The following is a 15,923-nucleotide window of genomic DNA, read 5'->3' on the forward strand; positions in this document are numbered from 1 at the left end:
GCTTCTCTCTCTCTCCTTTCACTTTCTCCTCCTTCTCTCCCCTCCTCCTCGCTTGCTTTTTATCTCACTTTTTCTAATCAGCTTTATTCTAGCCTCATATTTTTTTCAAATGCAGTCAGCATGCCAGACCTGCTGTACAACTACCATCACTAAGCTCTCAAACTGGAAACCGCTGTTTCCTTGGACCCACATCTCCCTCCCAAATGTTACACTCACTCTGTTGGAGAATATCCTGAAGTAACTTCGTAAGACAGGATGGGTGGAAAGTAAACTTTATGAATCTTACATGTTTATAGAGATCTTTATTTTAGCCCTTACTCTTGGTTGATAATTGTTTAATGTTGATCATTTTAATTTTTCCTGAAAAAAAAAAATAAAAGGAAGGCGTTGGTTGCTTCATCATTTTCCAGCATCCAGTGTTTTGTAGATGAAAGGTCTGGCACTAGTCTGATTCTCATTCCCTGCATGTCAACATGTTCCTTCTATTTGAGAGCTTTTAGAAACTTATCCAACAGTTTAGAAATTTCACAATGTCTGAACATGTGTCTTTTTTATTTCTCTCTGAAGCAAAATCAGTGAACACTTTAAACTGTGGGAAATGTATTTATATTGAGAAATTCATTTGCCCTATTTTTTTTTTTTTTATCTTCTTTTTTGTTGAAGATTTTCTTTCCTCTACCTTGCACCGTTTTCATACTATCCTGTTCTTGTCTGAAGGATATTATATTTTAAAATCTCACTGAAAATACTCCTTGCACTTTCTCTTTTACTGTTGTCTTGTGTCCCCAAGTTGTTTCTGTTTCCTCCTGCTTCATTCTGGGATGTATGATTCCTCCTACATTAAGAAAATGGCTTTCATTTTGTAGACTTTTTTCAACTATCCAGCAATCCTAGATTACCATCTAATATTTAAGAATAAGGCGACTGTCAGAAAGTCCACTCTGTGCTCCGTGAACATGGGCAGGGCTTGGCAATTGGCTAGTCCTTACTTTAGGATGAGCTAGCTAGGAGCTGATGGTCTTAATCGCTGCATGCAGAGTGCCTTGTCTGGGAAAAGGAACTCTTTGAGCTAGCTTCCCTAGCTCCTTCTCCAAGTTTATCCAAAGTGTGCAACCTCTGTGTGTGTGTGTGTGTGTGTGTGTGTGCGTGCGTGTGTGCATGTGGCAGAGAGTAGGGGGGATTCCTATATATATTTTCTTGTTTTTAACTCTGTATTTCACTAGTTTACTGTATTATTACTGACAGCTGAACTCTTAATCTTCCCAGAGTTGTATGAGCAGATCTTCTTCACCAGTTCTCGGTATAATCTCCTTCACTCTTTTTTGACATTTTTCTTCCGTCTTCTGAATTTTTTGGAAGTCTTCCACTGATCCCCTTGCATTCCCTTTGATATTGTGGACTTATTTTATCTTTATTCTTCTTTTTAAACATAATTTTAGAGCACTAGAGGGAGAGGAAATAAGCACGTGTTTATCATCTTGACTTGTATCATTATACGTTAGGAGGGTTGTGAGAAGCCATTCTTTGAGTAACAGACAGTGATTAAGAAATAATCACCCACAAGCAACATTTCACACATAACTAAGTAGGCTCAGGAACACATTTCACTGATGCTCTTCCTGCCTTGGGTTTTTTCCTTGCAGGGAAGATGCAGTGGGAAAAGGAAGGCGAGTGTGTAGGTGTGTATAAATGCCACCTTTGTGGTCCCAGGCAGAGAATAATGGGCACAAGTAACTGCATATTCACTCGTGGTTTTCCAGTAGCAGTACCGAGTAAATGCAGTGAGTCAGAGGCCGAGGGGCTCGATACGATGCAAATGGTGGCCAGTAAGATACGTGATGTATCAGGTACAGTTGCTCAAAATATTATTTAAAGTCTGATTTCTTGCTTCAGGCTAGATAACAGCAATGATATTAGCCACCATTTACTGAGCACCTTCTGTGTGGGACCCTGTTCTAAATACTTTAGGCAGATCTCCACAACAATCTGGTAAAGTAGGTACTGTTACGATCCACATTCCCATTTTATAGAAGAGAAAACTCAGGCACAAAGAAGACAAGTTAATTGCTCAAGGGCATACCGCTAGTAAGTGATGGAGCCAGGGTGGGAATTAAGTTCCAGAGTTCCTCTAAGATAGTGTGTGTACGCATATGTGTGTGTGTGTGTGATATATATGCTACAGTATCTCAAAACACTTTTGGCCAATGGTATGCTGGTAAACTGTCTTTCTAGGGGGAAAACAAGCCCTAATTAGTAATATTTGCTGACATATGTGGTATAAATACTCCCAACATGGCTGATTTCAGGACATTAACAATTTAACCATTGGCTCCCTGGTTAAAGGGTCTCCAATACAACATTGCTTTAGCATCATAAGAACTCAATTGAGTGAGCTTGGATCGCTTTTATTCTTAACTCTTTGGTTTAATTTTCAATCAGCCTTTATTACCATAAACAGAACAGGAGAGGAAGACAAATGACATTGGTTTTATTTAGGAATGGAAAGAAGTGTTTCGACATTTATGGTGTTTAAGGATTTTGCACAAGTTAGAAAGAAATAGAGACAGATTGCTGGCAATTGGTAGGGACTTTGTTTTCCCACATCTACTCTAATACCTGATTTTCTCATATTATCCACATTCTAGAAACCAAATTTTAATTAAAGAGAATACGTGAGCAACCACGTCTAATGCACAGCATAGAAAGGTCACAAGTTTAAATCAGTTGACCAATTCTTTAGTGCACTGTCCCTGCATTAGAACTATATGACTTCCTGTCCCTTTAACTCAGAAGCAAATAGGTTGATGATGGCAGCTTTAACTTTCCCCATTATATCCGCTTTGAATGTGGCAATGATTTTATCCTTCAAATGGCTATGCTTTTCCAAATACTGAAATATGGCACCTCTTTACTGGCTGACCCTGGGTTGTATATGAAAAGACTCATCATATAGCACAAATGGGGCACAAACAATTCGCAGATGAACAATTTTTGTAGACCTTGTTATCTCATCTTTTTAACTTCCTAAGACAGGGGTTGAGTATATATTGAGTAACACATAAATAGCATAATACTCAAGAAAACAAGCAAAAAATTTAAATATGCCTTTTTAGAAGCTTTTTTAAAGGTCTAGGAATCTTTTTTAAAATATGACCAGTAAAGTGACATAAATAGGTCTTAATCTATTTTCATAATTAGCATCCAATTAAGATACATATTTATGTCATCAGTTTTTAATTCAAATGAAGTTAATTAAACTATTAAGATACTGAGTTCAATTATGTTCTTAGCTCCAAATTCAAATACCAAGCATCAGATGTAATAACACTTTAAAAAGAAGTCCAACAATTAAAAATTATGGGCTTTAAAAGTATATTATAGTCTATGTATGATATCTCAATTAAAAAGGCATTATGCTTATTATTTGCCTTTTGAAACAAAAAGGGATCATTTGAGTGCTGGTAATGGAAACAGACCCTTTTTTTGTTTATGTGTATATAGTGCACATATGTATGTCTAGCAACTTCAGGTCAGAATTCTATAAATCAGGATTGGCTAAACTTCTAATTTGCTGGGGAGTAAGAGGCCATGAAGACTTTCAGACTCATTTTTCTGGTCATACATGGCTGCCTAACACGTCAGCGGATGGCACACGCACAGAACAGGCATTTCGTCTTGAGATAAATACATTCCCAGCTTAAATCTGGCCGCTTTCCCCTTGTTCCAAGGCCCCGTATCAGATGTCAGCAAGTCGAGGTGCCTTGGGGGAACCCACAAAAGTCAGATTTCCCCTTCCGCTCTGTGAGTGTGAGGCTGCGGGACTGCTTCCTTATTAGCTCTCAGGCTGCCGTCAGCAGCTGCTGAGTCCAGCTTGCAAGTTCCCATTTGTGAGGACTCTGCTTGGGTGGGACAGAGCAGAGGGCATTTGTGCCGAGGCTCCCCAGACGGTGACGACACAGGGCAAGGCCTGAGAACAGGTGACCTGAGGGCGTTCTCAAAACTACAGCTTTCTAGCCCTAACTTACAAAGAGCATTAAATCTTAAGATGAGTGTAGGACAAAACGGAGCAGATATACCGAAGGTGGGGGACAATATTGTACATGCAGTTTTATTAATGACTCCTGATGTAAAAGGAAGGTAATGAAGGCAAAGATGGTACTGAGAAAGCCCACTTACAGTCCTGTCTAGTTGTCCGCAGACGGCTGACCGAGCGCTCAGAAAAACAAGGCAGACGAGAGTTACTGACTCACTGCTAATTCAAACCACCAACATCTGCACAAGAGATTAGTAAAACCACAGTACAGATCAAGTTCCCTAAATCATTTTCGGAAGAAATTATCAATACGAAATATTTGTAGCTAAAAGGTCAGAGATTTTTTTTGGTGGCTAAAAACCTTCACACATTGAGAGCACCATCAGAGGAAAAAGCCCAAGAAAATCAAAAGTTGCTCGTCAGAAGACGGCCCACGTTTTCTAATACGTGCTAAACAAAACGCACCTTTATGATTAACAGCATTCTTTCCTCTTCAAGCTAGAAGAGAGCGTTATGTACAACTGATAACCAGTGATAAGAGACATATTACTCTAAGGTACTGAGATTCAATCAGGACTTACCATGCTGTGACTCATTGTTACTTTTTTCTTTGGGTCTAAAAACGTTGGCTACTCCAATTATTTTAAGTATCCAAATATAGATTATTTCTTGTGGCTTTACTATATCACTATGGAAATAAATCCCCAAAGGAGCAATTTCTTGAAACACTGAGCAGAAATCCAAATATCACTCAAAATTTAAACATATACAAAATACATACACACACATATTCATTTTCAGGGGATATACAAAGCTTAAATAAAAACAGATAATAAACATTTTTGAGATATAGAAAGTGAAAATGCTCTTTTAGCATAAAATTTTTGTGCTTATCTTACACAAAGAATTTTAGAATACATGAGGCACATTATACGATGACAGTGAGTAGCCTTTTCAGCCTCTGTTTCTTTCTTCTTTAAATATAGATGCGGACAGAAAAGATGGATTAGATGCAGTCGACTTTTTCCTCAGTTGGCTCACTTTTTAGAGGATTGTAAACCATGAAATGAAACTGAGTAAATGTTGAAAGTTTATTGCAGGCAGCACCTGGGGCCAAGAAGAGAAAAAGTTGTTTGGTTAAATAGAGAATGCACATGTAATTTACAACCAGTACAGACATCGCTTCTGCACCTGGACACTGGCTGTTGTGTACCTGCTGTCCAGTCAGGCCACACGGAAGTGGGCTGTGTGTCCACCTTAGTGCAGATTAGTTGACAGTCCATGAGGGCAAAGAAAGGCGGTGGGAAAGCCATCTCTTTGAACCTCGGAATATAGGCTGATTTTTTGCTCCTATACATATGTGGTCATTGGTACTGTTATTTTAATGTTTTCATACCCTTTTCGCAGAAGAAGAAAATTTTCAGGCACACACTAAAAACTGTATTTCCCTAGTGACTAGGCCATTCCCTTCATCCATCCATAATCCTCCCCTCCCCAGGCACCCTGCTCTTTTCCACGCTTCTACACGGGTAGAAAGTGAGCCTTGTTTTGTCAAGATGCTCTCTGTCAGACAACAGTGATTTCTTCCCCTGCTCAGACACCTGGAGGGAGCCCTTCTAATGCCATTACTTTAAATATAAGGGGCTGGTCAATTTTAAATTCATCTACAATTATATAATTATCATTTTTACATCCTGTTAAATCTAACTTTGAGCCTTCTAAGGTTTATTTCCTAAGAGGGAATCAATGAAACTGATTTATTTTAGACACAAAGCCTCCCCACCCATAACTTATATTGACTTTTGTATTTTAGTACTTAAAAAGGAGTAAGGAATTCCTCAAACAAGTTTTTCAGATACCAAACTGTGGGAAGTAAAAGATCAAAGCACAATAATAAGCAGTCTACCCTAATAAGCTGTATTGATCAGTGTAGGCTGTGTACCTTCCCCACCTGAAATCTTACTAATGAGGAGCAGCAGTGGTTGATCTTGAAATGCTTTGAAACTGTGATAGGCTCACACGGAAAGTAAATGAAGCAAAGGACGTGCCTCAAATACAGCGCAAAAATAATTCTGCTAACGCCTTTAGTTTACTAATCAGTAATACATTTTGTACCTGGGAGCCCTGAGATCTAAATGACTGAGACCTTTAAATAATGAACAGAGAAGTGGGGAAGATCATTTATCCCTACCTACTTCTAACGAATAAAAGCATTTGACTAGATTAGCCCATCTCAGCATGTACTTGAGCCGAAGCTAAGCTTTCCTGAGGACAGACGTCAAGGGTAAGACCGAAAAGCCGAAGACTGGACCCTGACCACTGCCAGTCGACAGAGGAGAGTTTCGGGTGTACTTCTAACGCTCTGGGGGTCCTGACACATCAACAGTTAACATGTATCCACTGCCTACTCAATACAGTCCCTGTTTCTACTGCACAGGATTAAAATACCCAACAACATTTTAAAGTCTCTGTCCTCATCAACATTTGCAGGTTCGTATAAATATGAATTTCAGATAAAACTTACCATAACTTCCAGTCACGTTAGCACATACCACAGCCCCAAAGAAGTTGGGAAAATACTTCTGGATTCTTAAAATCACTTTTTGGCATGCTGTGGTTGGGTCTTTTCCTCTTCTCATATATTCTACAGCTTGGTAGCTGATTTAAACAGAGGCAAAACTTTAGTATCACAGAATAAACTAACTCCAAATTTGGTTACTTGAGGTTAGACATCTAAAACCATCAAAATTGTCACATTTGACAAAATACAGTGCATGTTAAGTGAAAAGAGGTCTGTAACTCCTGTGAAAGTATCAACAGGAAAGGAAGTAAACCTTGATACCATGTCTACCTTTTCAACTAATCCACCCACTCATTTCAGATAAGGACTTTTAGTTTTGGCTTCAGCTGAATAACTGTTACTTAGTAAAAACAGCCTGAAGTCATAAAGTATAGAGGTTATATTTAAGTAAGAAATGGGGCTACAATCAATGGGGAAAAACACTAGGCATGCGCAAAACATCCAGTTGCAAGGATTATCTCTCAGTAATTAATTGTACACAGCGACTGCATTTCCTACTTTTATCATCAATTATCACGGTTCCTTTACTCAGTGGCCTTATGTAAATTATTTAAATAGATCCCAAGCTTTCTCATCTGTGAAGCAGAGTGAGCAGTATTATTCTGTTTCAGAGGGCTATGATTACTTCATTTGAATGATGAGGACTGTCAAAATGACGGTGTCAGGAGCTGGGAAGCAGGGCTTCTGAAAAGCTCTCATACACACAAATTCGGATCACGCGGCACAGACAATTACATTCTCTCTTGAGGGACAATAGCTCCTTCTAAGATCTCTGACGCCACACACGTGGGAGGGCGCACCTTGGGAGGAAGCGCATCAGTATGTCGCCGTCCCCGGTGGCGGCTGCAGCCCCTGCAGTGTCGTCGGCATAGGCCCCAGATCCAGGTATCGGCGAGTCTCCTATTCGACTTTGGGAGGGCACAGCGTGGTCATTCAGGACAGGAAGTCAAGTGCAGAAAATTATTTTAGGAGACGTTTCTACTTAGTCACTGACTACTGTTTCAAGTAAATTCTTCATCAGAATACAGAGAATACACTCTCCTTAGTTTTTCCACTTAGGTTTTCATACACCTGCATTCATTACATGAGAATCACACAGCAGCCCATCATACGTGGCGGGATGGCACAGGTTCACGGTGACTGTTCCACCATCGCCATCCTTGATCATCTCATTTCTGGATTATCTCAGCAGGTTCCAACTAGTTTTCCTCACCTACAATCTATTCCTGCTGTCTAGGTCAGGTGCCAACATTTTACTCAAGTTTTTCCTTGTAATAAACCTTCCATGCTTTTCTATTACTTTGAAATAAAATCCAGAAATCCTTAAAGACCCCCTGAAATCTGGCTCTGGTCTTCCTCCCCCGCACCCGACAGATGTGCGGTTTTGTTTCTGGCCATTGGGAGCCCTGAACCTGAGCCTGTGCTACTTTGGATCTGCTAGTGCCTTGGCCTGGATGTCCCTGGCCCCTCTCTCAGGGTCAGGGTCAGGGTCAGCCCCCAGCCCCTCTCTCCAGGCCTCCCTGATGGCCCCAGCTTACTCTGGTCACACCTCCATCCCTCAAACTCTGCAGCCCTGGCTGAGACACCTTCTCCTTTGCACTTAGCAGCTACTAATCTATTTTCTTTCACGATAACCTTAGCTGTGAGAGTAGGGTTGTGCTTTGCATTTTGCATCCCCCATAGCACCTGGGACATACTGGTTGATATTCAGTACATATTTTCGCGATCTGGTCTTGTAGAAACACTAACCCAGGTATTTTGAATTTTACACCATTTGTAGATGTCCCAGCAGCAGTATTTCCCATCTTATGGATGACAACCATGCCTAGAAATTAAAGGAAGAATCAGTGTAGGTGCGTCAGCCGCACAGTGTAGCGCAGGTACAACCACATAACCGAGCAGTTGCTCACGTAAATACCCTCTCCCAGTATTCTCAGGTAGAAGACAATAGGAAGCTCGGGAATATGGAAAATTACACCAGTGGTGAAATCTGTGTTTTATAATGACCTTGTTTCACAGCATCGTTTTGTAGACATCCCATATCCTCACTTCAGATTGCTCACTTTTCAATGCTTTTTCAAAGGTAATGCCAAAGAGAATCACGGCTATAGACTAATGGAAATTTTCAACATTACAGGAAATGACTGGAAAGATCATTTGAATGTGGCAAACATAACGTTATTAAAGAACTAAATATCAAACAAAGATTTAAAAATCCCCAAGTGAATAATCATTAGATTTATGTATAAAGTAATTTACCAAAATGTATACAGATGATATGAAAAGAATGTGTGTGTGTGTATATATATATGTCTGTGTGTGTGTATTCTTTTTTTCTTAATTGCCAGTTAATCAAAATCACCTTCTGGTACATGGTTAAGGATAAAGAAGTTAAGAACTACAGGAAGGCAATTAAAACTAGCTGAACTTTAACCATAAAAATGGTATAGAAGGCAAATTACCAATAGTATCATGACCGTAGCTATCTCCCGTTTCTTTGTAGGTAGAACCATCTCGCTTTAAGATACTAGGTGGTTTGTAGGGTCCACAGTATTTTGAAGCATCTGGTGTAACATTCTGTAAACAAGATTTAAGTTTTATTTTTTAGAAAGGGTGATTTTAGAAACCAGCATGTAGTTATGTACAATCGCTAAACATTAGCAAGAAACCAAAAGGACATCGGGTAACTGAAAGATAAGAATTAAAAGCCAAAGGTTAGCTAAGTCTTATGTGGACAGATGGATATAATTTCACTAAATACCTACTCTAGTCTCTGAATTATATAATACGGAAGAGACATTTATATTATCCGGAAAAGATTCCCAGTTTTTCTCTGTATATGCCAAAAATTCTCAGCACAATGGCAAATCTAAATGAAGATTTTTAGATTAGATTTTTTTTTAGATTTCTCAGAGGAATCAGGTACAGAACATGACTTTTAAATTTTAGAATTTGTTCCCTGACCAAAGAAGAGCTACTCTGAAATTAAAGCAAAATCTATTTTAAAATCTTCTATTTTTCAAAGCTAGGTACATGTGAACATATCCTGAGCTGTACTCTCAGATTCTTTTATGAATCTTAAAGGCTCACGAAAATAATCCAAATTCATAAGTTCAGGTTGTGGATATGGATTAGTGTTAAAGCAAGAAACCTACAACTCATGTCTTGCTCATTTGCGCACCAGGTGCCTCCCATGACCTGGTTTCATGCAGTGGCCTCTTTCAAGTGACTCCCTGGTTACTCAGAGGTAACTAGGATTTGGCGAAGAAACAGGTAAAAGACTAACACACTCCACAGCAGGATTCTGGATAGCAAAGACAAACCGATTTAGGCTAAAACTCCCATTGACTTAAAGATAAATTATCTTCCTGGTAACATACTAGACACCTAATAGTATAAATCCTCAAGTTAAAAAAGGGCGAGATACTGGGTATACTTCACATAGATAAAATATAAGAAATATTTTAGACTAATGGTTTCCAAACTTTGTTTTCTTAATACATGGAACCTTTTGTTACAAGGGAACACAGCAGAGCAGTTCTGAGTGAGGCAGCGCTTCTCCCATAGCAGAACCTTCACAGCTTGAAACCACTGCCAGGGGCCGGGAGTTCCCCACTCAGGACGTGGCTCGGATGCAGCTGGGGAGCTTTCGAGAACATCCTGTGCCCAGAGTTGGCACCAGTCATTGGTTCTGAAGTGCCACCAGGGTGCTGATTGGCACCGCAGGCAACAGGTGGATGACCGAGAGTGGAAGGGGTGCCACGTAATATTTTCAGTAACTGACTTTTACAAATCGTGCATACGTACCCTCCAGTAATTTGGCTGGCAATTCCAGGCAAGCCAATCTGAATGAAGGGCACAAGAAGCATCGGTAGATAAATCCTCGTTGATAAACCCCATACTTTCGGCAAACTTGGTGGCTGGAGATGAGGAAGAAAAATGTAAACGAGTTAAGTATTATCTTTTAAACAAAATGTATGCACAGGAAGTGCTGTGGGTCAGCTGTCTCGCACGTGGAGCGCAGCCATCCTGGGGGTAAACACAGACGGTCAAGGGAGTATTCACACATGAAGAGTGTCATGGGCATCAGTTTCTAGATCTCGACTTCCCTACATCCTTCCTGACACTGATCTGCCGAGACCCTGGGGCGGGGGGTGTGATGACAGCTCTCCTTTCCCACCTTCCCTCCAGACTCTCCCTGCTTCTGCTTCACAAAAGGAAAGGGACACCTCGGAACAACCGCGACACTAACTGGGGTGCAATGCCCAGAGCGTAAAACAACGTTGAGGCACCAAATAAAGGCACCACCGGATTCCATGAAAGACTGACAGCTCCTGTGTTTGTCAGGTGGTTTTCCATTCTGTTTCAACAGAATTGAAGGGTGCCTACTGGAATTGTGAGCTAATACGTGGTTAAGAATGATCTTTTTGAATACAGATCACGGTATGGTTTTGGGTATATACCTTGGGAGGTGTTCAAGGAAGTGCCATTGCCATAGCAAAACTCCATCCGTTCCCATCTTCTGTTATCTTATGCGCCTTGGGTCTTACACCCATAAAAATGTAATACAAGAAGAGAAATAATGCTGAATCCTATTTCCCTCCAGCAATTACTCATTTATTAATAATAAACTGATTTCTAAAAATCCTATTTTAAAAATGAAGAAAGTACAATTTAGAAGTAACTTATCCAAAGTTAAATAGATATTAAGTAAAACAGCTTGAATTTGAACTTAGGTCTGCTTTTATCCACTATTTTATACTGAGTCCTTTTTTCACAGTGAAGACGATAGACACAAGACTACATAAAAATTGAGTACAGTTAAAACATACCTGACTCTCCTGCTAACAGCGTGTGTGTCGTGTGTTCCAGTACTTTTCGTGCTACACCGATGGCGTTTTTAATTCGTCTAAGATCTCCCACTGCTCCTACGTTCATGGTAGTACTGCAAGAAAAAAGTGCAGTAAGATCTATTAAGGTATTTTTATAGGTTCACAAATTTTTTAAAAATTGCTTTACTTCAAGCTATAGTGTTGTGTAGGATAAACTCCACTGTCTTAACGTAGACGTGACGGCACATCCATGAAGTTCATACAAATTCCCACATTCAGACATATTAGGGAACAAACAGAGAATCTATTACCCCTATATTCCCAAAGCACTAAAATTCTCAGTTTCCCATGGCTCGTTTTAAATATGGCTTTTGAAAGGGGTTTTAAGGCTTCAGGTCAGGCAACCCACAGCGATTGCGGTTGGTGGGTAAACGATGGTTTACCAGGTCAGAGACGTATTTCTGTACCTTGGGGTTCTCCCTGTTCTAAGGAGACTACCTACCTCAATGTGATAGTTTTCTACTATGATTATGATTTTTCCTTTTTTTTTTGAAATAAAATTTTTATTGAGGAATAGTTCATTTACAATGTTGTGTTAGTTTCAGGTGTCCAGCAAAGTGAACCAGTTCTATATATGTATATATTCTTTTTCAGATTCTTTTCCATTATAGGTTATTGTAAGATATTGAGTATAGTTTCCTGTGCTATACAGTAGGCCCTTGTTGTTTACCTATTTTATGTATAGTAGTATGTAATTGTTAATCCCAACCTCCTAATTTATCCCTCCCGTACCTTTCCCCTTTGGTAACCATAAGTTTGTTTTCTCTGTCTCTGGGTCTAGTTCTGTTTTGTAAATATGTTCATTTGTATCGTTTTTTTTAGATTCCACAAATAAGTGATATCATACGATATTTGTCTTTTTCTGTCTGACTTACTTCACTTAGTATGATAATCTCTAGGTCCCTCCATGTTGCTGCAAATGGCATGACTTTCTTTTAATTGAGGGGGAAACGCCTTGTGTTTGGAAAGGCCAAGTACAATATGCTAGGGGTTTTGACCTGCATCAAAACTTATATATTGCGGGGGGAGGGATAAATTGGGAGATTGGGATTGACATATAACACACTACTATATCTAAAACAGATAAACAACAAGGACCTACTGTACAGCACAGGGAACTCTACTCAGTACTCTGTAATGACCTACATGGGAAAGAACCTAAAAAAGAGTGGACATATGTATATGTATGTGTAGAACAGATTCACTTTGCTGTATACCTGAAACTAACACAACATTGTAAATCAACTCTACCCCCCAAAAATTTTTAAAAAAACACACATATATTTGTCCATCTTGCTCTCCGTAGAAGACTCATCAGCTATAAATGTAACTCAACCTGCAGCGGAGGTGCAGAGAGCACCAAGGCGTTTCAGGGCGCGCGTACCCGTCCATGATCATGGCGTCCAGGGTGGTCTCTCCGGACTCGTCGGGGCTGCCGCCGAAGCCCACGGTGCCGTCACAGCGCTCCTGCTCACACGCCGCACAGCCGCTCTCAACCGCGTCCAGCGCGGACCCTCCAGCCGCCAACGTCCTCCACGCTGGCAATCAAATCCCAAGAGTGCTCGTGTAGACACGGATTTTTTTTTTTTTCAATGCCAAAGGCAACAAACCAAAAATGCCTTGAAAACTCCTATTTTTAAAACTGTTTGCACATTTACTGCAAGTTAAACTGAAATTTTCGTCTATCAGGTGCTGCAAAGAAGTCAGAGTGATATAGACAGAATTCTATAACAACTCTTTACCGTGAAGAATTCAGACTTTGGCTACTGATGCAAAGTGAGGGTTTTTTCACTTATTAATACCTCTTTCTACTGTGTGTGTGTGAGAAAAGAAGTATTCTCTCCTTCAGTTTTAAAAGTTACAACGGAAGCTACTAAAAGGCAAACTGAAAACTCATGAAATCATAGCCCCGTAAATTTCTTCTCCATCATCCGATTATTAAAAATATACCAGCAAGTCTCCATAACAACAAAATAACAGCAAATAATTACAACGTGGGCTTCACGTGGATAATTCATTTAATCTTTCAGGTACTGTACAATTACTATCCTTATTTTAAAGAGGAAGAAACAGACCCAGAGAGGTTATTTGTTCAAGGTCACACAGCTAGTAGGCAGCAGCGTCTGGATTCAAAAGTAACCATTTTGGTTCCAGGGGCCATGCTTTTAACACTAAACTATGTTCTCCAGAGCCCCAAACATGGAAAAGAGGGAAAAAAAAAAAAAAGGTGTTCAATAGTCAATTTCTTTACTAATAAAAATAGAATTCCTTGACGGGTTAATGCCACTATTGGTAAATAATAAGTATTACTACTGAAAGAACAGGCTTGAAAGTATATTTAGAGAAGTTCCCCCCCTCTGAACACAGACAACATACACAGAATTGTTCCCAGCCCAGGGCCCTGAACTTTCTTTTCTGTCTCATCATCGCTGGGAATTTCTTTCTCACAGCCTGTTTCCTCATTTTTTTCTCTGAATCATTTGCACTGCCTATAACATACAAACTTATCTCCATCAAATTCTAAGGCTAATTCAGCACCAGAAAATCATATTAGCAGCCTCAAATGGGGGAGAAGGGGTCCGAAACTACTCCTAGGGTAGTGTGTCTTGAACTGAATGAAACAAGTACGATAAGAAAATGACAAGGTCATGGTATGTACAGGATGGTATCAAAGCAAGTAAGCCAGTCACCTGACTCAGACTGGGTTTGAGGACAGTAAATGAGGGAGGTCTTCCTGGAAGAGGTAATATCTTAGTTTGGTAGTTCTCAATCCTGACTGCAAATCAACATCACTTAGGCAGCTTTAAAAAAAAAAAAAAAAAAAAAAAAAGCTTTGGTTCCAGCAGTGAAAGGAAAACCTCAGGAGGCAGGGCCCAGGCACGGGTCCTTTTGAGACGCTCTGAGGATGATCCTAACGTATAACCAAGGTTGGAACTCCTTTTCCAGGTGGCAAATACAGCGCGTCAGCATGGAGCAACAAAAAGTACACGTAAAGCGAGCACGCGTTATGGGGGAACTTAGTCGTCGGCGCAGCCTAAGTAGAGGGTACTGGGGAGATGTGACGGGCGCCAAAGGTGAGGTGGAGAGGCAGGGAAGGGCTGGAGGTCATCAAAAGCCGGCGTCGGAGCCACTGGAGGAAGAGTCTGGGCAGAAAGGCCGTAACTGCTCCGGGTCGGCAGCAGCGTGGAAAATACAGTGACTCGGGGCTGCAGAGAGGGAGTCACAAAAAACGCTGAGGGCCTGAAATGCAGCAGTGGCGGGGAGGAGGGTCCATGTGCCCGAGGCGCCGCGGCTGCAGGAAAGGCTGCGGAAGGCCCGCCTCCCGGCTCCCCGCCCCTCGGCGCGGTCGGCGGCGGCCCGCCCCACCCGCGAGCTCTGGCAGCGCAGCCCCCGGCCCCGCACCTGCTACGGCTGCATTCCTGAAAGGCCAAGTGTTGAGGATCAGGGGCAGCGGGCCGGAGCTGCACACCGGGGCCCGGCAGAGCAGCAGCAGCGACAGCAGCAGCCGGAGGCTCGGCTCCCGCGCCATGGCCGCCCGCCGCCGCCAAGAATAAGCCCGACGAGGCCCACGGCCGCCCGGGCCCCCGTACCTCCGCGGCTGGGGATCCCGGAACTCGCGGTCCCGGCGCCCCGCCCACCTGCCCGCCACGCCCACTCAGCCGGCTCCCTTGGGGCGCGGTCCGGGCACCTCAACTCTCGCGAGAACTGGCCTCCTCCTGGGCACCGCGGGAGGTTTTCGTGCCCCTTGGGCGTCGGGGTGTTCACGCTACCGTCCTTAAGTCTACGCAGATTTTTTGTTTGTTTGTTTAATATTCAACCGAAAGTTAGTATGAAACTGCTCGGCCTTGGCTTACACGACCCTGGGAGCTTTCAAGTTTGATTTTAACGTGTTAGCCTCTTATGAAAAGTTGAAGTCGCTAAGTTTGCGAAGCTCACAGCGTGCTCCGTGGGTGCCTGGCCGCAGAGATCCGGGATGGGTTTTGAGGGTAGGTGAGGCGGCCTGGCTTACGGCCACGCTTCGTTTAGATTTCTCCCACCCTACCGTCGGTCGTCTTTCCTCTACAGCTTTTTGTAGGACGTCCTCTGGTTTTGCATCTCTGAGCTGAAAGAAATGGAGACACCGGAGAAGCAGAAATCCGCCGTGTCCCCAGCTCAGGGCAGTGTACCTTCCCGCGCCTCCGGGGCACGAAGCTTCCTCTGTGCCTTTCTGAACGTGTTTTACCTTACGCCTGGCACCATTACGTGCTTAATAAATGTTTGAATAAAGGCGGAACGGAGACTTTACCTTGTTGAAAGGTGAACTGAAGCGTATTAAAGGTTCTGGGAACTATGTTTTAAGTAGACATCCCATAAAACAATGGTTGTTGAAAAGTGCGTTTATAACCTTTTACTTACGTCTGTGTAATTTGCTTGTTCT

At 41.7% G+C, this 15,923-nt stretch overlaps 1 protein-coding gene across 2 annotated transcripts; it reads right to left on the reverse strand.

The window, feature by feature from the left end:
* Positions 1-2,471: 2,471 nt before the first annotated feature.
* Positions 2,472-15,145, reverse strand: AGA (aspartylglucosaminidase). Of its 2 annotated transcripts, XM_082374600.1 has the most exons (9): positions 14,909-15,144; positions 12,891-13,044; positions 11,447-11,559; positions 10,422-10,534; positions 9,077-9,191; positions 8,364-8,439; positions 7,415-7,522; positions 6,558-6,691; positions 2,472-5,140 (listed from the first exon to the last, which is right to left on the reverse strand). In XM_082374600.1, exons 1-9 carry the CDS (start codon positions 15,033-15,035, stop codon positions 5,040-5,042), a joined length of 1,041 nt encoding a protein of 346 aa, XP_082230726.1. In that variant the 5' UTR covers positions 15,036-15,144; the 3' UTR covers positions 2,472-5,039. The 2 variants fall into 2 exon arrangements, with proteins under 2 accessions (XP_082230726.1, XP_082230727.1); XM_082374601.1 differs by lacking the exon at positions 7,415-7,522 and having other exon boundaries at positions 14,909-15,145.
* Positions 15,146-15,923: the final 778 nt, after the last annotated feature.

Source organism: Balaenoptera borealis (assembly GCF_965194805.1).
Source record: "Balaenoptera borealis genome assembly, chromosome: 21".
Taxonomy (NCBI): Eukaryota; Metazoa; Chordata; class Mammalia; order Artiodactyla; family Balaenopteridae; genus Balaenoptera; species Balaenoptera borealis.